The sequence below is a fragment of the Prunus dulcis genome, chromosome 4 (genome assembly GCF_902201215.1).
Source record: "Prunus dulcis chromosome 4, ALMONDv2, whole genome shotgun sequence".
NCBI classification, from domain to species: domain Eukaryota; kingdom Viridiplantae; phylum Streptophyta; class Magnoliopsida; order Rosales; family Rosaceae; genus Prunus; species Prunus dulcis.
Window position 1 is genome coordinate 8,139,403 of NC_047653.1, and position 25,916 is coordinate 8,165,318.

The following is a 25,916-nucleotide window of genomic DNA, read 5'->3' on the forward strand; positions in this document are numbered from 1 at the left end:
GTGTGTGTGTCTTCTTGGTGGTCTGGGCATAAGCCAAAAGATTGTTTTACTCTGGGCCTAGAAAAGAACAAATCTTTGTCTCCCAATTTTGAACGAGGCCCAATATTTATTGGGCCTCAAATGTTTCATACCCAAAGTTTGTTTGGATTTTGGAGGGAAACCCCCCGCACATTTCGAACTTAGACAGCAACCTCAAAAACAAAAAGGAACCAAACATTAAAACAAAAAATAAAAAAATGAAAATAAATTTTCTTTTTAGGGAAAGGACAGATAGTGGGAAATTCATTCAAATGAAAAATTGAAATTAATTAAAAAATAGAGAAAATCCTATTCAACTTCATCGTTGTGCCCAAAGTGTGAACAGAGAATCAATCAACAAATCAACAACCAACAACACAACCACCACCACAGAGAGACTCGGAGAAGGAGGAGCAATCAGCTATGTCGCAGGGCAGTGAAGGCGCAGGAGGTGCTGGTGGTGGTGGTGATGGCGGCGGGCTCGACTTTCAGCTACCGGAGGAGATCTTATCGGTAATACCGACCGATCCATACGATCAGCTGGATCTGGCGAGAAAGATCACGTCCATGGCCATAGCCTCCAGAGTTTCCAAGCTCGAGTCGGAGATGGGGAAAATGAGGCAGAAACTCCAGGACAAAGATAGGCTTGTATTTGAGCTTGAGGAAAGGCTCTCGCGCCTCCAACATGCAAACCACGAGGCTGACTCCCGCTTGAGAATTGCCCTGGATGAGAATGTAAGGCTTAAGAACCCCCATCCCGTACTTTTTCATTTTGAAATTTTGGGAGTTGTATCAAATTTGTATTCTTTCTTGTTTTTTTATATGCGCTGTTTGGTTGCTACGAAGATTATGGAAAGGGAAGAGAAGGGAGGGAAATTAGTCATTTTTTAGGGGATTTTTGGGGGTTTCACTATAGTTGTCTTTTTCCCCTTTCAAATTAGCATCCAAGAAATGTCATACCTTATTCTGAATTTCATATATGGTCCTTATTTTTAGCTGTTTGGTTGCTGAGAAAATTGATAGGAATGAAAGAAAAGGAGAGAGTTCTGGGGGGAGATTGAGTGTTTTCCGCTGATACTGTTATGGTTGTTGTTTTTATTAATTGTTTTCGTTTAATTGAGTGGGATATGAGGGACTTAGGTTCAATGGGATTGAGCAGTTGGGTTAGGATACGGAATTGTGATTGTAGATCATATAAGAGTGAAATCTTTTAATTATAGTCTGGAGTCAGGAATCAAGAGTCAGTTGAGGGAGAACCATAAATGTTTGAAGATTGAAATGCTTTTCAATTAGAAAATTGAGAAGCTGGGGTGATGCTTGATGAATGTAGCACAGAAAGAGTGCAACCACTAAATTCTTAAGTTTGACGATACTACTTCTTCTTAGTTCATTACTATATAAACAAAATTTATTCTTTTTCACTTTTGTATCATAATAGAGAAAATAAAAGGAAGGCACTTTTCAATAAAGTTTGATCTTCAGATAAATTTGGTAGGTTCTATGAAGTAGAAAGGAACTAATTTCTTTGTTCTTATATTAAAAAAAAAGGTAGCTTTTAATGTAAGCAATGGATAATAACATTGCGTTTTACTCCTCTTCTACTACCATTTGATTAATTTTTCCTTCTGTACAACCTGACCAGGAGTTCTTATGAAAAAAAAAAAAAAAAAAAGACCTGCAGGAGTGATGAAAGCAAATTTTTATTTTAAAGTTGAACAGAATTGTCATATCGGTCTTCTTTATTTTTTGTTTTTTTGTTGTTGTGGGTATTAGAGATAGTTGAATTAGGCTGAGCGACTGAAATTTGATAATTTATTTCTTTTCTAATAAACATGCACGTATGTTTCTTTCAATTTTGTTTATAAAAAATAAAGATTTACTAACATATTGCACATGGTTACATCAACTAGTTGTAACACTGTTCAACTAGGTGGAGGCATCTTCCTTTTGTCATTTACTTTCTGGAGTCTTTATGCAAAAAGAATAATAGTACTCAAGATTCAACTATTGTCTTTTCTTCTTAACTTCATGCCCTCATCAATGGATGGTGCATCACCTTTTGAGTTTCTTGTGAAAACAAACCTGCATTAATTATGCCTATGTTACATTCTTGTTGTTCATGAAGGTGAAGCTTTCCAAAGAACGAGATTCACTGGCAGTGACTGCAAAAAAGCTCAACCGTGACTTGGCAAAGGTGTGATTTGTTATTTGCTTTAAGTGGAAGAATTTTTTTCTTCGTTTTTCAAACTGTTCAAACAATTTATGCACAATTCTTGTTTGGAGATTGAAACACAAAAGTTTTTACACGTTGCAAGAGGAAATTGGGGATGCCTTTTGGTTTTTAGTTGTATTATTATTTTCCCTTTGTAAATGTAGTTTCATGGATGATATATTCTAGAATTTGTAGTACATTCTATGTGTAGAAATGAAAATGACATGACATTTTTTCCAGAATTAATGGGGAAGGCACTAATCACTCAGTGTTCCTTAATGGTGAATATATGTGCTAATCCATTTTTTTGTTCTCTTCAGATGAATTTGTTCTGTTTGAACTTGTGCAATGTGACATTTCAAAGTTTCCCTTCGTATCCTATCAATAACTTGTTTAGAGATGCAATATTAACTATTGTAGTTCTTCATTAACTTCAGTAGATTATGCCAATTACATGGTACAAGGCCTATGTGGCCCAGAAGTGTAGTAATAAATAATCTTGTCTCCTGCATAACTATGTTTGATTTAATCCTAATTCTGTGTTTTCAAATTATTATATTAATTAAACTGTTATAGGAATTCATATCAATAAAGATTGGATTCTTCGTGTTATGTGGCAATGCTTATATATGCTTTCTTTTATGGGTTCATACTCCACCTTGCCTCACAAACATGAGCTTGCAGGCCTCTAAAATGAAAAGAAAAGCTAGAATAATGTGGAGATAAACTGTTTGGCATACTATTGAGTAGCTGAAACTGACCAAATTTATATTATGTTTACAACTGTATAGACGTCAACGTTTCATGTTATTATTCTTATGACTATTCAACTCTTCTAGATCCATATGGATAAAACTCTAACCCAGCAAACTCATGATTATTTCCTTGTTTATTTTCCTCGTTTTGTTTATTTTTGTTGTTTTTGTATGGTTGCAATTTGTATCTATACTAAGGATGTTGCAAACTTATCTCTTCAACTTCTTTTCATTCGTGTAGCATGTTGACCTAAGGAATGACAGTTTTTTTTCCTGTTGACAGTTGGAGACATTTAAGAGACAACTAATGCAGTCTCTAAATGATGATAATGCATCCGTGAGGACTTCAACTTTACTAATTATGGTTTTTAATATCTTTGAAAATCTAAGTTTGTTATTGTTCTTCCTCTCATGGAAGTTTGTTCTTGGATAATTTTTCTATGACAAAACTAATTAACTATATTTTCCCTTTTATAGCCAACTGAAACTGTTGATATTGGCACATGTGACCAATCAGTTCCAAAGGCATATCCTGATAAGGGTACTGTTTCTTTGATTTTATCAAGTATTCTGTAGTCTTTCTGTAATAAATTAATGATGTTTAGCAACTCTTTTTTTTTTTTTTTTTTGTGGCAATGGTCAGGGGTTCAAACTTTGCTTTTTATTATTTCCTTTGATTTGGTGGTCAATGTGCATTATTTCTGTCTGCTACAGATGAGGAGACAAATGGCTACACACTACAATATTCCTCAAGTGGTTCCACAGATAAGGGGAACACAACTGATGAAGGTATTTAAACTGGACCCTACTGTTCATGGATCTCTATCCTGCCTGTATAATACCTTGTAGAATAAGAAACAAACATTTAGAAGCATATTTTGTCATACATTAGAGGAGAACATATTTGTCATCGAATAATAAACTCACCATATGTTCCTAATCAGTATCCTTTCATCATATGCTCCTTCATATAATGATTGTACAGACACCTCTAACAGAGCTTCTCTACTGAACACTAATAACACCTTTTCATTTAAAGGTGAGAAATAAGAAAATAGCATAGTGCATTGAAACATCAAAAAGTTAGGTAGTGTCTCTGAGATAAATAATTCTACGGCACCAAATATTTTCGAGGGATTTCAATAACTTCACATCTTCCTCTACAAAAGAAGTGAAATTGATTTACCTTTCAGGTGATATCCCTGACTTGTGTGGTTAATATGGTTATTGTGTTGATATCCAAGTAATTAACTTCCGTAATGGTTTAGTTCAAATCTTGAATTAAAAGTAATAACAAGACAAAATACTCCCTCTCTCTGTCTCTCTCTCTGTCTCTCTCTCTGTTGGTGATTTATGAAATGGTAATGAAGGATTTTGTGATATTGAACCTCTTGAGTTTGTTTAGGGGGTACTGATTCATAATTTAGTCACTTTGGTGCTTGTTGCGATATTGAACCTTCTGGTTTCTCTGAGTGGGTGCTTGTCCATTAGTTAATAAATTTGCTAATCACTTGATTGATTCCCGCTATTTCTACTTTTATACTCTTTTTTTTGTTTCTCATAATTGAATTATGTCAATTTGTTACTATGAAGTTGCAGATTTAAATATCGTTCGTTTACTGAAAATCATGAAACCAAGTTAGTTCAGAGTAAGGGGGTTTTTATTTTATGACTAGAAACCTAATTATTGGTTCACAGCCTTGAAGACTTCCGGGCAAAGATTTTCTGTGACTCCATATATCACACCGCATCTTACTCCAACTGGAACTCCAAAGATTATTTCCACAAGTGGGTCACCTAGAGGGTATTCTGCTATTTCATCTCCTCTGCAATCCTCTGGTGCCACATCTCCCACAAAACCCCACTATGAAGGACGGACGTCACTGTCTTCATGGTACTCATCAAGCCAGCAGTCATCAGCAGCAAACTCTCCACCTCGCGGACGTCCACTTCCAGGTTTGGAATTCTGTTAATTTCACTATTTTTCTTCCAAACCTAAATAGGAACTGCCGGTTCTCTGTGGCCTTTTTTTCCCTTTGCCCCAAATCATTATCTATCAAAAACCAACCCTGCCCATCGTCCTCCCCCCACTTCAACGTAAAATTTTTATGTGTTTTCATTACAACAATGAGTTGTAGTTGATGACACTATATGAACACTCTCTTCTACTATTTAGTCTTTCGATACAACAAGTTAGTTGTAATTGATGACCCTATACAAACACTTTCTTCTCCTATTTTGAGTTACCTTTTAAAACTTTTCATCTTGTGCATTGCAAATTTGGTAGGGCGCACTCCTCGAATTGATGGAAAGGAGTTCTTTCGTCAAGCCAGGTTGGTGTAATTATTGCAATTCCAATACATTTTGATTGATTTGTTGCAATAGTAATGAGGCCCTTCATGGACTGATTTGAATTTGCTGCAATTTAGGAGTCGCCTGTCATATGAGCAGTTCAGTGCATTTCTGGCTAACATCAAGGAACTAAATGCTCATAAGCAAACCCGAGAGGTAAAACACTAGCAAATTGTTTGATTGAATGATTATTTGATGCAACTAAACATGTACCAGACCCATTGATTACCAAATTAGTGAATGGTTTGTATATATTGTTTTCCAGGAAACTCTAAGGAAAGCGGAAGAGATATTTGGGACTGATAACAAAGATCTTTATTTATCATTCCAAGGATTGCTTAACCGCAACATACACTAGAATTCAAAGCTTAGTTGCTGGGTACTTATAATAATCGGTATGTCCAACCTCTCTCTCTCTCTCTCTCTCTCTCTCTCTCTCTCTCTCTCTCTCTCTCTCTGCTTTCATATATGTGTTGTCCCATGCCAGCCATCTTTGCCCAAAATTTACATTATTGTTATGAGTCATGTGAGAATAGCATACCCCTCATGCCTTGAATTGACCTGAGAAACTGGAAATTGAAGGTGCAAGGATGGTCAGGAGGCCTTTTTATATGGGATAATAGCAAAAAACAATTCTCTTTGATTTTTATAATTTGTGAAATCCATAATTGACTGCATCGGATGGGTGTTATGCCTTTTGGAGTTTTCATAATTTTAAAAACATTTCACCTATGTTTATCCTTCTGAATTACCCCGAATGTTGAGTTCATCATCCCTGTCAATAGTACTGAACAGTCAAGTTCTTTTTGACAGGTTGTGCAAAAGTTGTTCGCAGATCCTCTTTCTGTGTGTTAGGCTGTGGATTGAGCTTGTTCTCAGCTGCTTTGGTCCTTTGGATGGAAGGGCCATGGCTCGTTCTTCGTGGCATATCATTTTTGAGATGTAATCAACATCAAGTTGAGTTTCAGCAAACTAGAGTAGGGTTTTGTAGGTTTCACAATGTCATAGAATGCAGGTATGCTGTGTAAATAATTGCTTTATTTTTCAGTCTACCTGCTTGATTGTTTAAGATGGAACTAAATTGACCTTACCTTTCTGCTTTTGTCAAATGAACCTTGGGACTTCTCCTCAATGCATCTCTCCCTCTTTCTCTCTCTTACACACACATAAATGTATGCATGTGGATTAACTGCTAACTTTGCGAACATCCGGTAGCACTCAACAATGCTGAGGAGCATATTTACATGTTATCACACATGATAATAGTGAAACTCCCTATTTAGTTTTAGACCACCTATAGACAAGATTAGATTTTTAAAAAAAAAATTGCAATATCTATGTAGTTTCTGTGGGTTTTTTTTAATATATTAATTAGTTCATCTACTATGATAAACAAAATAAATATTTCATCTACTGTGCAAGTTGAGTCTTTGTTTTGTTCAATATATATGTATATATATTGAATAGTTCGCAACTATCGACTGGAATGATGATCAGTGTAGAACATATGGTCCCTAATCAATGTGTACAGAAACCAGGAAAGAATCTTCTATGTTTTTCTGTCTCTTTGAACAGCTGTAGTGACCTTTGGATTATATCTGATTTCTCAAGAACATAGCATCTTACTTACACTCACATATTTTTTGTCTGCCGTGCATATTGTGTTATTTGCAATCAGATTTGAATGGTTCTCTCAAATTCATATTTTACAAGCATTATGATAAGTGAATGTTAATTTTTGTCTTGCTCGAGTTAATCTTATGATCCGGGATTTACGAGATATCTTTTTCCCATCTGCATTCAGAAGTATTTTTGGATTTGAAACAAAATATCAGAAATTACATGGGAGATGAAAATCAAGCCTACTTGCTCTACCTGTTGGCTTCAACAATATCTTGTCATTGAATTGATTTCAAATTTTCTTCCCGACCAAAAAACAAAGAAGATTTCAAATTTGACCAAAGTACATGTGTATTCCTATTGATTGACTGCAAACCAAGCCTCCTCTCTTTTCATATCTTCTGGTTTGAAACATATCTTTCAAAAGAATATGAAGAAGAAGAAAATGTGGTGGCATTTGTACGAAGGAGAGGCCATGCTTAGCCTGGAAGAGGATTGGCCTGTTTGGTAAAGTCTGGACAAATCTGTGCAGGTGGATCTGGACTTGGCAAATAGAAACATAATGGAACCAAGAATAAATCTTGAATGGTAAATGATGGGAAACACAAAAAAATGCTGTGGTGATCTTATGCTCCAAAAATCTGCCTAGATTCATTTTTCCAAGCAACATGCACGTTGTTCCAACATGAACATGTCATGTTGGACGACCAGGGTCCAATTGGCCAATTAAATCTCATCTTTTCAGTTCTTGTTCTTTTTTCTTCTTCTTTTTTTTGGTAACTCAAATATCTTCTGCATGATTGCTAATCATTGTTAATATCTTAATAATCCCTTCTTCTTTTGATAGAAGTGGTACATGATTGCTAATTAATCTTCTTTCGATTTTACTAAGATGGATCATAAAGTTAATGATCTTTAGATGCCTCGTTGGCCCAACTTATAAGATAGCTTTTTGAAAACTGAAGATAAGATAGCTTTTAAGTTATAGCTTTCTCTTTAATTTGTAAGAGTTGTGCTACACAAACAATAATAAATAAATAAAACAGTCGGATCCAACAGGTCTTAGGTTCGTGGACTAGCACATATCGAATCCACGTATATTATCAAAAGAAAAAAAAAACATACAAATTTGGATATGTACCATTACCATAGAAAAATAAGGGGTTGGTTTAAGATCATATATATCTGTGAGATTTTAGACAATACTGTATTGGATTTCATTCTCTCTTTGACAAGGTGAAAAGAACAGAAGTGAAGAACAGTTTTTCACATGCAAGTGGGGTTTAGGGGAGAGGCTATAGATGGCTGGCTGGTTGATGGGATGGGCAGGTTTACCAGAGGACCTGATGCTATGTACTAGCCTACAAAATCTTCAAATCTATCTCAATTTTTACTTTTTGTGGCAAATAGCCTCTGCTAGAGATAAATTTTGCACACATGAAGTGTACCCAAAAATGCTCCCTTACCTTAGTTTCAAGATAAAACAGGTCCCCAACTTGCGAGTCCTTTTGAAGGATCAAAATATTTTAATTGATACTGGTGTTGGTATGAAAGAAAGTAAAGCCAGGAATCTTTCAAAGATAACAAAAGATTGTGCAAAACCACCTTAAGAAATCATTTTGAACCAGATACCCTCCTTTTTTTAAAAAAAAAAACAGAAACTCTCAGAAGAATAAAACAGAAGAGATAACAAAAGTGCTTCATTTCTGCTCGCATGACATTCTTCGTTGCTAAATTTCACCACCATCACCCCTTGCCAAATGTTTCAAAGTCGTGTAATACATGCATGGATGCTGTAAAATCACTATATATAATGCGTATTATCACTATATATAATGCGTAATTAATACAACGCAAATCACTTTTTTGATCCGAACTGCTATTTTTTTTTGGGTAGTGTTTTTATCAATTACTTCAAGTTGGTTTTGGCTGATTTATGACTACATCATAAAATTATATTGTGGGGGTGAATCTGAAAAGGTAGTTACGTTCCTATTAAGTTATTCATGGCTTTGCCCAACCAAAAAAAGTTATACATGGCGTGTGTCATTTGAAACTTTTTGGAATTTCGATTCCTTTCTGTAAATCTTTTTTCTTTCTTTCTTATTAGTTTATAGCTTAGCTTCCCAGTTCCAACAACATAGGAATAAATTAACGTATCATAAATAATTTGAATATGGTACTCGTGAGCTGGTAAGTTAATCAATTCAGAAGAAACTACATGGTGTATGGTTTAGATTTGTTGGGTTCGAAGGATTAATTTTGATATATTATTTCTATTTTGGCTTTTACAATTAAAAAACTAATCCAATCCAATCAAAAATCATAAGAATCAATCCAATCAAAACTAATCCACTTTGGGATCCTGTGCCTCTGTATTTAACAATCATGCATTTTATTACATCTCGATTGTTTCAATAATCTAACGATTTAAGATATGACAAGTGAACGGCTAAATTAACATTGTTAAGTCTATATAAAATTTTCGCTTTTACAATTAAAAAACCAATTCAATCCAATCAAAAAATCATAAGAATCAATCCAATCAAAAAATCAAAAGAATCAATCCAATTAAAACTCATCTACTTTGAACACAGAGAAGACAAGAGAAGGTGGGTGACGAGCATTTGTGGCTGAAAATGATGAGATCGTAAATATCATGCAATCTCTATTCTCTACCAAAAACTAAGACACTTCTGGAACACATAATTTGTATTAGCATTGGTAGGATTGGCTGCACTTTTCATTTTTAAAACCTTAAACCAATAATTCCTCCAATCCAATGTGGACCTTGGCGTTGTTGCACAGCCAAAATGGGGCCAGCCATCTTTATAAATTCCCCAGTACTTAGGATAGGAGATTGATATATACATATATATATGTATATATATTCCTTTCTCATCGTTTACATAAGGAGCAATAAATTTCTGCCATTTTACAGGGGATAAATTCTAGAAAACCTAGTCGCGTACGTATTCACATGCAAATGCTAAAGAATTGTTTACCCAAAACAAGAAATAGAAAAACTATAAGAACCTTCCCATAAATGTGATGAGCAGAACATGTTCCATGCCCATGCATATTAAAACTAAGCTGCTTCCTAACTACGAGGGGCATTTGTCCTTGCGCACTACACATATCAACACAAACATATATTCGTACTACCTAGCTAGAGAGGCATTTGACCATGGAATCTAACCTAGTGTAAAATGCTCTTGACTTGCAGATCAATTGTCTCAAGTTCGAACTCCCATAATACCTTGATTGTATATGTGTGAGAGAAAACCGCCTCCCCCTTTCTAACTTTGGAAAAAAGAAAAAGAAAACTAGAGCCAGTATATTTGACATTTAACCGACTCTGTATTTGATTAGACCAATGTTTTTTACCAAAGTTTGAGGCATATATGTTGTACTTGATTTGTTGAAGCAAAATCATATAATACAAGCCCATGTGTTAGATTCTTGGCCTATATAGTAGGCTAGTACTTGTGGGTGTACAGGCAGCTTTAAACAGTATAAGAATAGTATTCACATGAGGCCCTCTATTTTTCTCCTTTTCAGGTGTCTTCTTTCAACATCCTTTTTTGACCCTTATAAAACTAATTTTTTTAATTATATATTAATTATTTTTGGTAATCTTCTTAGTTTGTGTAATTAATTTTGTAATCCGCTCCTTATTGCTGAATACGGCATCCTATAGTACATGGCATGCATGCTAGTTTTGGTAAGATTGTATTTGAAAACTCTCTTAAACCGAGTTTCTAGAAAGAACATATACAAGCTCAACTATTTAATAACACACACTAGCTAGAAAAAATGCATATACAAACTTATATAGTTTAACAACAAATATTTACGCGTTTACAACCTCACAAAGCACTACGCTGGAGTGTGACAGTTAGTTGAGTTAGCTATGTTGATTAGCTTGACTTAGCTATTTTTGTCTAAGAAACACCACCCCAGTCAGTTGCCCGAAACAGTACGGGTAGAACAACTTGCCTAAAAGGCTAAAAGCCAGTGCACTATCCCCATTGCTATATATACTCAAAGCCTCACTAACACAAAGTGCCACATAACATAACTGACCCACAACCAGTTCCTTAGCCCCCACCAGCTAGCTTTAGCTCTCTCTTGTCCATGGATTCCCTTCCTCATCAATTCTACAATGACTATTCACTCCCTTGTGGTTTTTACGGCTACCCAACTCCGGAAATGGCCGGAGAAAATGGTTGTGGTTCGGTTTTCGGTGGAGCAATGTGGGGTGCTACTTGTGAAGAAAACTTGGTGCCATTTTGTAATGTTAGTAGTGCTGCAGTAAATTTTGATGTGGTGTCACCGGAATCCGACATCTCTTCGTCTGTTATGGGGGCTTCGTTCCCGGAGCTACTTAAGATTTCGGAGGATCTTTCTGTGCCTGCTGCAGCTGCATTTTCAGATTATGGGAATATGGGGTTGCATGGACTTGCAGGGATTAATCAGAATTTTGGGGGAGAAATTGGCCAACCATATATGTGTGATCAGTTTGGGGAGGAATGTTGTACTGGTCTCAACATGTCAGATATTAAGCCGTTTGGCCTTGCTGGCCAAGAAAATTGGGTATGCTATTTTTAGCTAGCTCATCATATTGAGCTTTACTTGCTATTTCGTTTGATCATTTAGTGTAGGATGCAAAGGTGTTGTGCATATGGTTAATTAATTTTCATCAAGATATATTGATTGTTAAGTACAATTTTGTGTGCAGGGAATTCAAGGGAACCAGCAGGTGCCTACAATTGATCAAGATCAGTCTATTATGAAGGTGGGAAGGTATTCAGAAGAAGAAAGGAAAGAAAGGATTGGCAGATATTTGAAGAAAAGAAACCAAAGGAACTTCAACAAAACCATTAAGGTTTCTTTCTCATCCGCGATGTACTTGAACAATTACAACCCTTTTGCTATAGGTTATCGTTCATCAATCTAAATCTACAAAATACAGATCAGTAACGTTCTCTTGTCACACTGTATATCTGAACTACATATTTAAACGAAAAAACAATATAATTAATCAATGATTCAGGTTTATATTACCTTACAATATAACTATCTTATACTCTATAGCATCTACGATGTTTTAGAGATATTCATTAATTGTGATCATTGGCTATGTATGTACAGTATGCTTGTCGCAAAACCCTAGCTGATAGAAGGGTCCGAGTTCGTGGGAGATTTGCAAGGAACACTGAACTAAGCGATCAAGAAATAGCAGCAAAAAAGATTGACAGCAATCATACTTGCGAAGATCAGAGATCAGAAATGTGTTGTAGTAATGATGCCGTCCAGGTTTGTGCATGCAAATTAATCCAGGCATAAATTAAAATATAATCATGTACTTATGATATCATTTTGATATTACATGGTTGAATTTACAGATGATGAAATATGACGAGGACGACTACTGGCTGCAAGAGGCTATGGGTCTAATGTACTTACCTTATGCCACCAGCTGATCATATGGTGCAGTTTAATTAGCTGCTTAATTAACTATATTATATAGTCTAATTGAGATGTAATGAGAGACGTACGTACGGCACGCTTGTATTGTAAAAGTATGATCTAACAAGCTAGCTAATTAGTCTTTTGTACTTGTAAAATTAATTGGTCCATTGGTTTTAACTAGATCAGTTCTTCTAGATACTCTTCCGTGGTACAAATTAAGATGATTTTCATCATTAATTTACCGCTTACATACAAGCTAGCACATAGATAGTGGTGGCTTGGAGAAGCTTGGAAATGCTGCGATGAGAGAACCATGCGTATCTACGTAGCTAGGGTGTTTGTAATTAGGAGGGTTTGTGATTTGATCAAAGAATAATTAAGGTTTCTTTTTATCCTTCACCATTTATCTAAAATGATTCTTCGGTACGAATGCCCGACACACTCCAACAGGCTTCTAATGAAATGACATATGACATCAACTTTCGTGTGGTGGTGTGGATCTCACCATCTTAATCAATTGAAATGAGAATCCAATGGGATGATGACTTGCAGTTTGATTAATCTGAATTTTTTTTATTTTATAACAATGGATAAAAATCCAAATTCCAGACCATAAAGAACTCAAGAAATGACTAGATAAGGTTTGGCCCCAAGTAATCAAACTCGCGTAGGGGCATACACACGGTCCTAATCAACAAACCTAATTTATATCTGCATCAAGAATTTTCACTTGAGAAAATACTGGTTGAAATTTTGGGGGAGGTAATAGACATTGATACGCATGCACTACAGCTCCCGTAGTGATGGTACTGCCAGCCAACAAAATATATGTTGTTGGTAATCTTACCTTGCTATACACACATTTGAAAACGAGTTACTTGATTAATGGATCAAAGTTAAAGTCTAGTGAAAAAAACAGTTTTTGTTGCCACAAGTGTCTGACAAAACAACACTTCTCCCTGTATACAAGTTAAGAGATATGTTACAGAGTCATTCGTACGTGAAATCTTTTAATAATTAAGAAATTTCGTATAATAAAAGTTGTGTGCGGACGACCATGTTAAGAGATATGTTACAAACAGTCATTCGTACGCGAGATTTTCTAATAATTAAGAAATTTCGTATAATAAGAGTTGTGTTACAGACAGTCCTCCACACGTGAGAAATTTCATCGGGATGCATGCATGCCACATATATTATAAAACTATGAAATCCCTTTGGTATAATATTGGCGAAGAAAGTTAGAATACTAGCTAGGACTAGCTAGTACATTTGCAAGGCCTATATTTATTGCGGCCTCAGCCACTTTGTTATAACTATCAACTTCACCTAGTTAGAGCTTTTAGTAGTGGTGTTATTATCATGATAATAATATTCCCCACCAAATCTCAAAATGAATTATGATCATCACGTTCACTATATAGGGCTTCTAGTCATTCACCTTTGGATGTGTTAGTCATATATATAATATATTCTCATCGATCTGGAAGCTAACAAGAAGAAAATACAAAATCATGATGGCCTGGCATTTAGGTCAACTTTCCCAGCACCGCCGTAAAAGATGATTAAGTTGCATTCTGATGCATGGAAAGTGAGGTCACATATTTGACGACATAGTTTTTCAATTATTATTATTAACATTGATTTAAATCATGAGTGCCCCGAAAATAATTGTCCACATTATTGTGGTTCCAAGTTTCTATCTCGTCCTTTTTTTCCAAAATATTTTGGTTCTTTCACCTCATCCTCATGGCAAATAATTTTTTATTTTTTTTAGTATAAACGAAAGTCTAAACTGTAGGTACATATGGCAGTTTCTGATACGACCTTATACACGACTCGAAACCTGCACTGAAAATTAGTGGGTCAACCCACACGATTAAAATTACATATCAAATTCGGATCAACTTGCCATGACACGTCTAATTAACAGTGGTTTATGATCAACCCCGTCAACCCGTGAAATGACCTACTAAAAATGTTTACTATTTAATTTTTAATTTTTATTATTAATAATAAATATGTGGCTGCATATATTGACATTATGTTCTATTCCATCATGCACCTTAGGGTTGTGAATTTCAACCCACCCAAATAAAAACCCTTAGCCAAAGTCGATCTCCTCATCATTCTAATTCTCATCTCGATTTTGAATTATGTATTCTCTTAAACATGTGAAATGTATAATAATTTGTTAAACAAGTTGTGAAATGAATTTCAACCCACCCAAATAAAAACCCTTTGCCAAAGTCGATCTCCTCATCATTCTCATCTTGATTTTAAATTATGTATCCTCTTAAACATGTGAAATGTATAATAATTTGTTAAAAAAGTTGTGAAATGAATTTCAACCCACCCAAATAAAAACCCTTAGCCAAAGTCGATCTCCTCATCATTCTAATTCGCATCTCAATTTTGAATTATGTATCCTCTTAAACATGTGAAATGTATAATAATTTGTTAAACAAGTTGTGAAATGGATTTCAACCCACCTAAATAATTTGTTAACCTGCTAAACTTCTTTAATTTTTCTGCCTTGCTCAGCTCTTAGACACCTTCTAAGATCATCCCACACACACCTCTTCATACTTCAGGCTCTCTTTTACGCAGAGGAACAAGTGACAACTCTCACACACTCAAAAAAACTTGCACTATCAAGTAAACAAACACAAAGTTTACTGTAACTCACCCCAAAAACCTTCTATTAATTCTCATAAAACGTGCAGAGGACAACCCCAACTGCTATGCTTTTCTGCACCACTCAGCAGCCAACACATAAGCATGCGGTTGACACCCCCAACCGTTAGGATTCGCTGGCAGCACCATACTTTGCCATCTCATGCATGCAACTTGCTCAAATAACTGCTCATGGCCTTGCTGTCGCCTCCCTACGCCTAAAAACTCGCCCATGAAGTCTGGGGCCATGCTGCAACTATCAGTAACCCGCCACAACTGCTTGCACACATGTCCCATCTTGGATATATATTCTAAAAAAAACATAAGAAAAAAAGAAGGGAGGGGTAGGGTAGGGATTAGTTACAGAGTTTTAATTGTATCTCTAAGCTTCTTCCCCTTTCTCATATCAATAACTAAAATGAAAAAAAAAAGGAAGAATATCAACGCATCCCAAAAAANATAAAAAAAGATTTAAATTTTGTTCGAACCAGAAAAAAAATAAGTGATTTATTGGATTATCAAATTATACATATATAGTAAGATACAGTCAAAACAAGGTATTATAATAAGAAAAGAATAAATATCTCAGAAATAAGTAAAGACGAGTCAACAAACTCTCTATAATTTTTATTTTGAATCTTGAAAACAAAGATTTTGTACTTTTTGGACTCTTCTCGTTCTCTATCTCTCCCCTTACTCCAAAGTGGGCTGGAAAACATTTTTCCAGCAAAAGAGATCAGAAAAATAACTAAATTGAAAAGGTACCCTTCATAGATATGGGTTGACTTGAAGTGATGAATGCTTTGGCCCCGGTATCTAAAGGCAGGGAAGTCAAACAAGGGAAGGAAAGAGGAGGGCCAACTCCTTTGGAACTCTTTTTTCTTTTTCTTTGTTTTGTTTTGTTTTGTTATTTATTCAAATTTTTTTTTTTTATACAAACGATATTCTAATTAGTTTAATCTAAATTACAGAGAGAAGATTTCGAACTCAGATATAGAGTGGGAAGCACATCCGTTCTAGTCAACATGGCTAAACTCATATATGTATTTTCTATTCAATATTAATTAGGTAGAGTTTCCTAATGAATTTAAAGTCTACGACAAGGCAACAGGAAATAAATTGAGTCTTTTCAGCTACTTTGTTCACACTTCACATCTTTCTCTAAAAAAGGAATTGGGGATAAGTAAAAAATAGAAATAAAAAAAGGGGGAAATGGAGTGTCACAAGCAAGCATTCTTACAATCGTAAGAAAGCACTACTATACTAGCCCCAAAGTCTCTGAAACATTATCATGTTCATAAGGTGACCCCATTGCAATATGACTTTCATTGGGGCATAAATCCAGTGACAATTAATATATTCACATTAACAGTACTTTTTTGAGCAAACAATTGGATGCAAACATGACTATTTGGGTGGAAACATGACCCTCCTTTTGGAGGAGTAGTGGTTCCCTTTTGGTGCATTTTTAATTTGTCATCACAAAATATATATAACGTAAGTCTTGAGATTTTTCGATTTTCATCCATTACTAATTGATTTTGAATTGGACGTGGTATCACAATTTGCGTGTTTGGTTAGGCCACAAGTATTTTAACACTCTAATCGGAGCTGTATTGTGCATAGACAACAATTACATATATGATATATGGAACTATTGGAGTGTTTATTTTCCTCAGATGTGCCTAGCTCTGAAAATGACAAGAGCAAAGAAATCCAAATCAAGCACTATAAATGAAAATGGATCAAAATCATTGCCTGCCCTTTGAAGGGGAGGAAAGGGTAAACAGTAGTGTTAGTGGGTTCAAGCCAATAGAATCAATGGAATCGATAAAGCTAAACTACTATTTCAGTGGGATTCCCTGGATCAAGTCCAGACTGAGTTCAATCTCATTATCATCAAGTAAGATATGTCGGTGATCATGGACAACCCAGCCAGCCACCATGGATGACCCACAAGACTAGCAAGAGGCCACAATTGCAACAACTGCAAGCTCAGGCCCCATCGGATTGCTAGGGAACAATGTATTGGTTGACCAAATTTGTGTGTGTGTGTGCGCTAGCTAAAACTACAGAATCTGAGTTTGAAGACCACAAGTTCATGCAGAATTTGCGGAGGCAAATGATAGAAATTACTGCAGGTGATGAGGCTTTTTTGTTACTTCTTTTGGTGAGGCTACATGAGGAGAAACACTTGTGTGAAACAGAGATAGTACTACTTTGCTATTTCCGATCAATCACGAAATGATAGAAATATATACTGCATGTGATGCTTTTTTGTTGCTTCTTTCGGTGAGGCTGTTGATGCTACATGAGAGCCTTGAATTTTGTGTTTCAAGTTTCAACTGTGTTTAGTCAAGTATGGATTCCAAGTATATGATTTTGATGTCCCAATTATAGCAAATGTAACAACAAAGTCCAGCACTAGAGGGTGGAAAAGAAAATTGCACTAGGATATATATATATATATATATATATATATATATATATATAAAATATAAGTAATTAGCCAATAAATATGCTCATACTTATTTATTTTCAAGTGATCAGCGCTAGTCTATGAAAGATGTCTTATCTTGACGAGTGCATATTTTCCATGTTTGTCATTATTTTGTCCCCTCAAACCCCAACTTGCCTAATTATTACTGAGTGCACAGCCTCTTGGACTCTTAGAGGGTGTTGGTCTAGGAGGGATTAATGGGGTTTGATGAATATGTGAAATGTAACGCTGTACAGTTCCTTGGATATTGAGTTAATTTGATATATTCTTCAAGTTTGTTTGGTTGGAGAAATACCCTAAAATTTTACGAGCAATATTAGGGAATGGAGATTCAAATACACGACTTTGGGTGCATAATTAACTACTCTTAACTACTTAAGCTACAAATTCCATGCTAAATTTTACGTTCTTAAAATATGTATGATCGTGCCCTAATGCATATATAATGGTTGGTGCCCCTTATGGATTGAAAATAACAATGAATTGGGCAAAATTGTGTGTGCGCTCTGTTTTAGACTGATCAAGTCACTTGATTCAAGTGAGTGAAGGCTTTGTTTCTAAAGCCTTATGATTAATATAGAGACTGTGTATACGAGGAGGATCTTAATTAATAACCACATATTAGATTGTGCATATAACAAGGCTGTCAAAGGTGTACATTTTTTTCAATTTGCCATCAATAACAGCAAAAACTTCACCAAAAAGTTGCAGTTCATTCCAAAAAAGTAAATTACAAGAATTTGTTAAACTAGCAGCTAACTGGACTTGGACATGGGCTGAGTAGAGTTGGGCCACATGTAATCTTAAGGTAGCCTGATGATGATTTGAGGCTTAAACCCACCTGGATACATCGGGCCTGATATTCTTGCTCAAATTGTGACTTTGATGTGAATATTGCAAAATTGAAAATTGAAATTCATGCACATCTTGTGATGTATAATCCGTGTGTGTATACATATCGATGTATATATACAGTGGCGGATTTAGAAACTTTTCTTTGCAGGAGCAAGGTGAAGGCTACATGCCACTTTGCGCAGTTGCCCTTAGCCAACCTCGAAGCCAACCTCTTCGAGGTATTTTGTTGAACATCTTGCCTCATGATAGCCATATATAATCAATGAGAACATCGGGTAATTTCATTTATAGAGAGACAATGGGGAGTAGGGGCAATCGCGTTCTCCGGCCCTAATGTGGATCTACTATAGTGTTAGTGTGGAGATGTTGTGCTTCCACGACTTCCTTGTACTGTCTCTTCATGTGGAGCTGTAGTTGTGATGTTCTTTTCACACTAAGTATTAAAATTTATAATTTTAGGGAGTGGGGCAGCTGAAGTGGGTCGTTTAACTAACATATTTGGTTTCGACAATGACATAAAGAGAGCTCTAGTCATCTCATCTCAAATTTATCAGGGGTGGGGATGCTCCTATAAGATTCCCGCAATAGAAACCAACTACATATATACACACACAAACTCACATCAGAAAAGACAATAATGTTTTGCATGCTTACTAATATTAAACAGGATGATTAATTAGTTTATAAACTGTCGGGTAATATAATTAATTAATTAATTTCTAGATGCTGCAGCAGGTACAGAGCATGGCATATATATATCTGTAGTGAATTTACTATAATAACCAGCAAACTTTTTTTTTTTAGCAATAAATAATAATAAGAAAAACCATCATCTACAGCTTCATTTCTATTCTTTCCATACGGCCAAAGCATAAGGTGGTGGTGGTGATTGATGATATATGTGTGGGAATTGAGTATGACATGACTAGAATAAATCTCTCTCTCTCCCCTTTTTTTTTTCCTTTTCCTTTTTGAAAGAAATGTTTTGAGGAGGTTTCTGCAGAGAATAATCAAAAAATTTGAGACAAAAGATACAGACCGTAAAAGAAGCCATCCCAATAACAGTATAGCAGATATTGAAAAAACTTTTCCAGTGACTTGAGCTAGACGAGAAACTGAAATGATTTAGAGAGAATAATCAAATTAATACAAAGTAGCGTTGAATTAAAAAAAAAGGAAATCAAGCAAGCAGCTCATAGTAACAATATTATAATTATTGTCATATATACTTGCAAAAAGTAATTAGTACGCATTTACAATATGGTTAATTCATTAATCATCGTCATCCCTAGTCAAGTAGAGAGACAGGGAGATGCACTATGAAAGTAAAAGGAAAATTTAAAAAAGGTAATAATTAAAGAGGCAGACACTAAAGCAAGCCCATGTACTAATTACGTATTAGAAAACAACAGATATATAATAATTAAAGTGGTAGCTAGCATGCAAATTAAGGTAGGTAGCTAACATGACCACAAAGACTCTCCCATATTGGCCTGATCAACCACCATGTCCATGGTAAAAAAGGATTTGGTGGTCTGATGATTATGATGATGAGAATGATTAGGAGCCGTTGATTTTTGATCAGGTGAACAAGTGGTGGTGGTGGCAGCATTGGATGTTGTTGATGAAGTTGAGAATTGGCCCATTCTCATATGCACCACCTCAGCTTGAGCAATGGCCAATTGGGTTTGGAGGGCATCGATTTGTTGTTGTAAAGATGAGATTGCTCCTACACAGCCATACACTGGATCCCTCACTCTGGCATTTGCTTCGTACACCATGGAGCTCACTGCATCACTGCGCTGGTGCTCTGGTAATTCCTAGTTAATTATATCCATTAATTATTATGTCAATGAAACTTAATCTTGATAAAGCACTTGAGAAAATGAAGAAAAAAGAAGCAGAAGAATTTGCTTTAATTTTCTTGGGAAAAACAAAGTTGGCAAAAAGATAAATCAAAAGTTATCTTAATTATGAGCATCAAGATGTAGAAGAATTTCAACAAAAGACACCAACCAAAGTGGTGGAGCTATTTTCCCACTCCAAATGCATCATAATCAACAATTCTGTTTCATATAGACAAAATAATAATAATAATTTTACTAATTTATTCTCTTTCTATTATTGATATTTTCTCAAACTTAATCACTTAACTTCAATAAAAATTTCGACTAGTACTCCGAGATAGCCTCGTTATGCAATTAGTAGGGCCACCCATCTTATATCTTACTTAGCTTGGTGCCTTTTATATGATGTGTGAATATGATGTTTGATATAGGTTCATGCATGGAATAAGCTTTCCAATCTTTCACATTTTGATTCCTCTCCTCATCGAGGCTTTTGGTTTGACAATTGTCAACATTGATTGATTGACATCAAAGTTGCCAACTTCAAATTAATAACGAGAGATTAGAAAGGAAAAGAGAAAGAAATTAAGCACGAGTATTTAAATATAATAATAAATAATAAATCTCTTTTACTGAAAACAAAAACATGCATCTAATCTAACTAATTGAAAGAATTGGAATTTACAAGATGGCCATCATATTATTTTATATATATGTGTGTGTGTGTCATTTTGATGTCATGATGTTGTCATATTTATTTTGCTAAATTTATTGAAATATTACAAATATTCAAGAACTTTTTACTTCTTACTTGGGATCAACATTTTTTTGGACTTATATATAAACCCGCTTTGTCTTTATATCAACATTGTAGCCCATAATCATAAAAGCAAAAGGCAAAGAGAATGCACAAGCAGACATCCGACTTTCTTTTTCTAAGTGTTCATAAAGGTTTCGAATTTGAGGACCAAAACCTTAATCAGCCTCATTTCCAGAAAAAAAAGCAACTTAATGATCATAAAAGTTGAAGATAAACACGAGATCATAACTAAATTCGTCGAAAATCATTCAATTCCCTTAGCCTTTATACTCGTGTATACGTAACTTGATTGAGAAGTAATTAACATTCCGATCGATTTACAATTAACCCCTGATTTTCTTTCATTTCAGTACAAATGAATCAGTAATTTGATATATATAAACCACTTTTTTAAAAGAAGGATGAGCAATATTCTTATCAACGACCGGTGGTCTTCAACTGTATTTAACTACTATAACTGAAGTGAAGGTGCGGGAAGAAATGGAAGAACACTTTTCAGCTTTTTTGAATATTTTCTTCCTAAAATAGTAACAAAGTATCAAATTCTTTCAAAAATATTCACAAAGGCATAGCAAGAATAGCAAAAGAACCCTAAAAAGTTTCTTCTGCCTAATGAGGAACCAAAAAAAAAACATACATGTGTAGTTCTATCCACAATTTTTTGAACTCAATATTCATTTGCATGCATAAAACTTTAGAATTAGTGGGAAAATGTATGGATGACATATACAATAATGATCCTTCTAGCATGCATGGCCTTCATTTTGAGTGAAAGAAAAGAAAGATGCATGCTTTTTCCTCTTGCTAATTACCTATAATGGGTTTCATCATTATAAGATCTCAACAAAAGAAAGCTAAATAGAATATCAAAGTGCCTTGCATCTTTTGGAGATGGTAGCTAGAAGCAACCACCTCATTATACAAACTTAGTTAATGTATAGCTAACAACTCAAAGATTTTTTTTCCTCCCAAAACCAATAAACTAATAACCTTTCTCTATCTTAAGCTTTTTGGGTCTATTTGCTAAAGTTTAATCCTCATAGTCACCCCACATGCTACAACAGTTGTGATGACAAGAACAAGAAATTAATCAAAAGGAAATGTTGCAATATCCCTCTCAAGTCACTTATTTTATTTGAAGTTGACGGTCAACAAAAGGAGAAATTATAAAATACTATGATAGTATGGTTACGTGGTACATCTTGTACGCGTGTTATAATATGAGTAGACGAAAATGTTTATTTTCTCCTCTTTTAGGGAATAGTATCAATAAATAAATCCACTTATATTATAACATGTATACAAAATGTACTATGTAATCATACTAGCGTAGTATTCTATAATCACTCCAAAAAAAGAAACAAGGAGTAGTCCTCAAAGCATTTTCAAATAATGCTCATAAAAGGACAGATTGGGGTAAGTATATGCTTGGTTATTTGAGTAGTTGAATATTTGAGAAGTTTTTAATTAACTACTCAAAGGCCACAATTCCAATATTTATATTTTGAAAAGGACTTATATATAAAACAATATAAATATTATTCCACATGATAATTTGACATATTATATTGTCATATTTTTAATTAAACGGTGTATTGAGCATACTTTTAGGTAGACTATCATACTTTGAATGCAAGCCGTTTATTTTGAAAATTTGACAACATAACATGTGATGTATGTATGTAGTAATAACAGAACCCTAAAGAATAATGTTAGAGAGAGAGAGAGAGAGAGAGAGAGGTGCATAGTGACAGAAATGAACCTGTAGCATCTTGTTGACATTGCTGGCACCAAAAACCTTGTGCACACTGGCAAACTTCTGGGGCTCGTCAGCTGGAAAATAAGGAGCAAACACGCAATCCTGCGCACATCTCCTTCTCAGAAGCTTGCATGCTGCGCATGGAGACATAGCACCTTGTTTTCTACCACTCTCCTTCATTTTCCCAGCTCTGTTTTTTGTTCTTTCAAAAGCTAAGAGCTTAATTACAATATCAGGGAGCTATTTACCGAAAAATTGAAAGAAAATAAGGTATATAATTGGCCAAATTTAATTTGCAGGGTGTTGAGAGAGAGAGAGGGAGGTAAGGGGGCTTGAGGTGAAGGCGTGGTGGGGGTTATATACACAAGTGCTAAGTGACAGAAAATCTTTTGGGGGTCCCATAAAAGACGAACCCCTAGATTTTGTTGGACAAAACATCGTTTTTGATAAGATCTTTAGCCCCACAACAATAATATATTTTGTCTCCCCCCCTCTTTTTTCTTCTTCTTCTTTTTCCCGCCTCGTATATAAAAGCTTTTATATAGAGAATATAAATTCTTCACATATTAATGTGGGAAGCTTATACTGGATTCCAACAGATTCAATTTATATTTCAAATTAATAAAAGTAATTATATTTTAAAACCAACTAAATGAAACTTGAGTGAGGGTGAGGCTCGCTTTTATAGGGGTACTCCATATTGTATTTTAATTATTTGAACTATCTAATTTTTAGATATTCTCTCAAAAATCATTTATATAAAAAATCATTTGACTCCGAAATCATTTGACCACTCAATTAGATGGTTGTTATTATAGTCTTTTCTTAAAGCAGCATGTTCGTCTATTTTGTTAGTCCAAATCAGATGCGTTAATGATTTTCAATTTGCATGATATTTTGGAATAATGATCTATGAATGAATACTTGAAAAATAAACAATTTGGATTGTTGAAAAAATTCTGAAAAATAATAGATAGCTTCCAAATATTTAAAATCAATTTGAGTAAAATAATGCATTGCTTAGTTCGTATGATCTTAATCAAGTACAAAGGTACATATGATATACGGAGAGTTTTAAGTGAGGAATTCCAAACCGATCGATTAACGAATACTCTACTTTTATGATATGATATATATGCGGTATATGCATGTCATGTCAACTTCCGAGTTCAAGGAAATATGAAACGAAAAATTTGTTGCTACGTACTTGTCCATGCCAGTTTTCAATAAAAAAATTCTGGTCATTTTTGTTACCTTGTATATGGAGGAAGTTACTTAGAGAGAGAGCCATTGTTTTGATACTATCTTATGCTTTGCTACACCAATTTTATCTTATTGATTTTTTTTTTTTTTTACTATTAACAACAAAGGACATGCCACAAACCAACAACAAGAAGAGAATTATTACAAAAAGAAATGAACATCATTTTAGATGACGTTAGATAACCATGTTACTTATTGCATGATTAATTATTATGATCAAAATGGGATTATCAACTAACTCTTGTAGTGGTATTCACTTTCTAATGATGTTGAAAAATGTAGCAAGTTTGAGTCATCGAATTGGGGTAGTGTACCGGCACAGCCGAGTTCAAATTCGCTCCTCGTAAATTAAAGTAGTTTAGAATATTATCTTTGTGAAATTTAAAAAATTTAAAATAAAAATCTCTCCTTCCCTATTGATTGAAAAGAAAAACATCGAGAACTGGAGTTTGAAATATTGTTTGTATTTTGTTTTTTGAATTGCATAATCACATGTAAGTTGATCAATATTGTGAGGGTCTTGACCACTTTAGACTTAAATTTACATGCGGACCACCTTAAGAGCAGTTCCACACATTTGCCTTTCCATGGTAAAAGGGGGCTTCGGTTGAAGGAAAAAAAAAAAAAAAAAACCCTGCACCAAGCAGATATGGGCTCCATCAAAACCTGGCGAGCCCAAAGGTAAGACCAGCCTGTGCTGTTGCCTGAAGGCGCTGATGCCAGCGCTGACGTTATACCAAAATTTGTGTAATAAGTGGGAAAATCAAAAAATAAATTGCTAAAGCAAGCACTATTCACATGAACAGTACCGCCATTGTTTGCCCTTACTCTTCGTCATGGCAAATGGGTGGAAGGGCATCACCAAATGCATAAAACTTAGGCATGGACACAGAGGATCTTAACTTAAGGCATGCGCTCTGTCACTAAATACATTAACTTCCTGGTTACTTAAGTGTGATCTGAATCTGAAAATATGTATGGTTCCTCTTTAGAAATAGTACTCTCAACCTTGAAGACCGAAAAACCAGTGGGAAGCTAGGGCTTATGGTTGGTTTGGTCATTAAAGCTTAATGGCAAGTGATTTCAATCTCTAATACAAACAGATATAAGTCAAAGTCATATTAACCCAACTTGTTTCTTTATCTTACGTCTCTGCCTCTGCTGGTTGTTTTCAAAGTAGGTGAAAGCATGCAATATAGTATATACTTCAACCCAATAACTTGGCACGAGTATGATTCATTCCACTGTGGAAAAAGCATGGATTTATGAATTCAAACTACTTTGAGAGAGGGAGAGGTGCAAGAAAGGGTAAAATTAAACTGCATCACTGCATGGATGAGATCAAAATTGGCTGCATAACATAATGCACAGTGTCAGTCCCAATCATCCATTATCCTACGAAGTAAATTCATAAGTTTAAAATGGTTGGACAACTACTGCTTAAAAAGTTAAGGAGACACACCCTTCATGGCTGAGAAGGAAAAGAAAAGGTTGTCCCTTCCCTCTCTCTCCAATCCTCATTACATATACATGTGGCTAGTTTCTAGATAAAATTAATTAAGTAATTAATCTCTTGATTAATCTTAATCTACTTTTGATCTTATTTTAATTGCCTCATAAAATTTCTTAGTGACCCATTTGAAGATCTTGCCAGGAGCTTTACATACACATAGCTTTTTCTGTGGTGAAACAGAAAGCTAAAAATAATAAAAACCCTAATACTAAATTCCAACTGATAAGATATGGATGACAAGATGGGAATCA

At 34.9% G+C, this 25,916-nt stretch overlaps 3 protein-coding genes across 5 annotated transcripts; 2 read left to right on the forward strand and 1 right to left on the reverse strand.

The window, feature by feature from the left end:
* The first annotated feature begins 258 nt into the window (after window positions 1–258).
* On the forward strand, window positions 259–6,496 carry LOC117626464 (uncharacterized protein At4g15545). Its single transcript, XM_034358174.1, has 10 exons — window positions 259–753; window positions 2,144–2,212; window positions 3,269–3,322; window positions 3,463–3,526; window positions 3,700–3,774; window positions 4,684–4,941; window positions 5,273–5,318; window positions 5,415–5,493; window positions 5,603–5,732; window positions 6,151–6,496. Exons 1-9 carry the CDS (start codon window positions 442–444, stop codon window positions 5,693–5,695), a joined length of 1,050 nt encoding a protein of 349 aa, XP_034214065.1. The 5' UTR covers window positions 259–441; the 3' UTR covers window positions 5,696–5,732; window positions 6,151–6,496.
* Window positions 6,497–11,128: 4,632 nt separating this feature from the next.
* LOC117626451 (putative zinc finger protein CONSTANS-LIKE 11) lies at window positions 11,129–12,453 on the forward strand. The gene is made up of 4 exons (XM_034358156.1): window positions 11,129–11,553; window positions 11,699–11,845; window positions 12,112–12,276; window positions 12,366–12,453. Exons 1-4 carry the CDS (start codon window positions 11,170–11,172, stop codon window positions 12,441–12,443), a joined length of 774 nt encoding a protein of 257 aa, XP_034214047.1. The 5' UTR covers window positions 11,129–11,169; the 3' UTR covers window positions 12,444–12,453.
* Window positions 12,454–19,905: 7,452 nt separating this feature from the next.
* LOC117625954 (LOB domain-containing protein 4-like) lies at window positions 19,906–25,621 on the reverse strand. Of its 3 annotated transcripts, none has more exons than XM_034357556.1 (3): window positions 25,613–25,621; window positions 22,893–23,063; window positions 19,906–20,283 (listed from the first exon to the last, which is right to left on the reverse strand). In XM_034357556.1, exons 1-3 carry the CDS (start codon window positions 25,619–25,621, stop codon window positions 19,924–19,926), a joined length of 540 nt encoding a protein of 179 aa, XP_034213447.1. In that variant the 3' UTR covers window positions 19,906–19,923. The 3 variants fall into 3 exon arrangements, with proteins under 3 accessions (XP_034213447.1, XP_034213448.1, XP_034213449.1); XM_034357558.1 differs by lacking the exon at window positions 25,613–25,621 and having other exon boundaries at window positions 19,924–19,979; window positions 20,073–20,283; window positions 22,893–23,069; XM_034357557.1 differs by lacking the exon at window positions 25,613–25,621 and having other exon boundaries at window positions 22,893–23,069.
* Window positions 25,622–25,916: the final 295 nt, after the last annotated feature.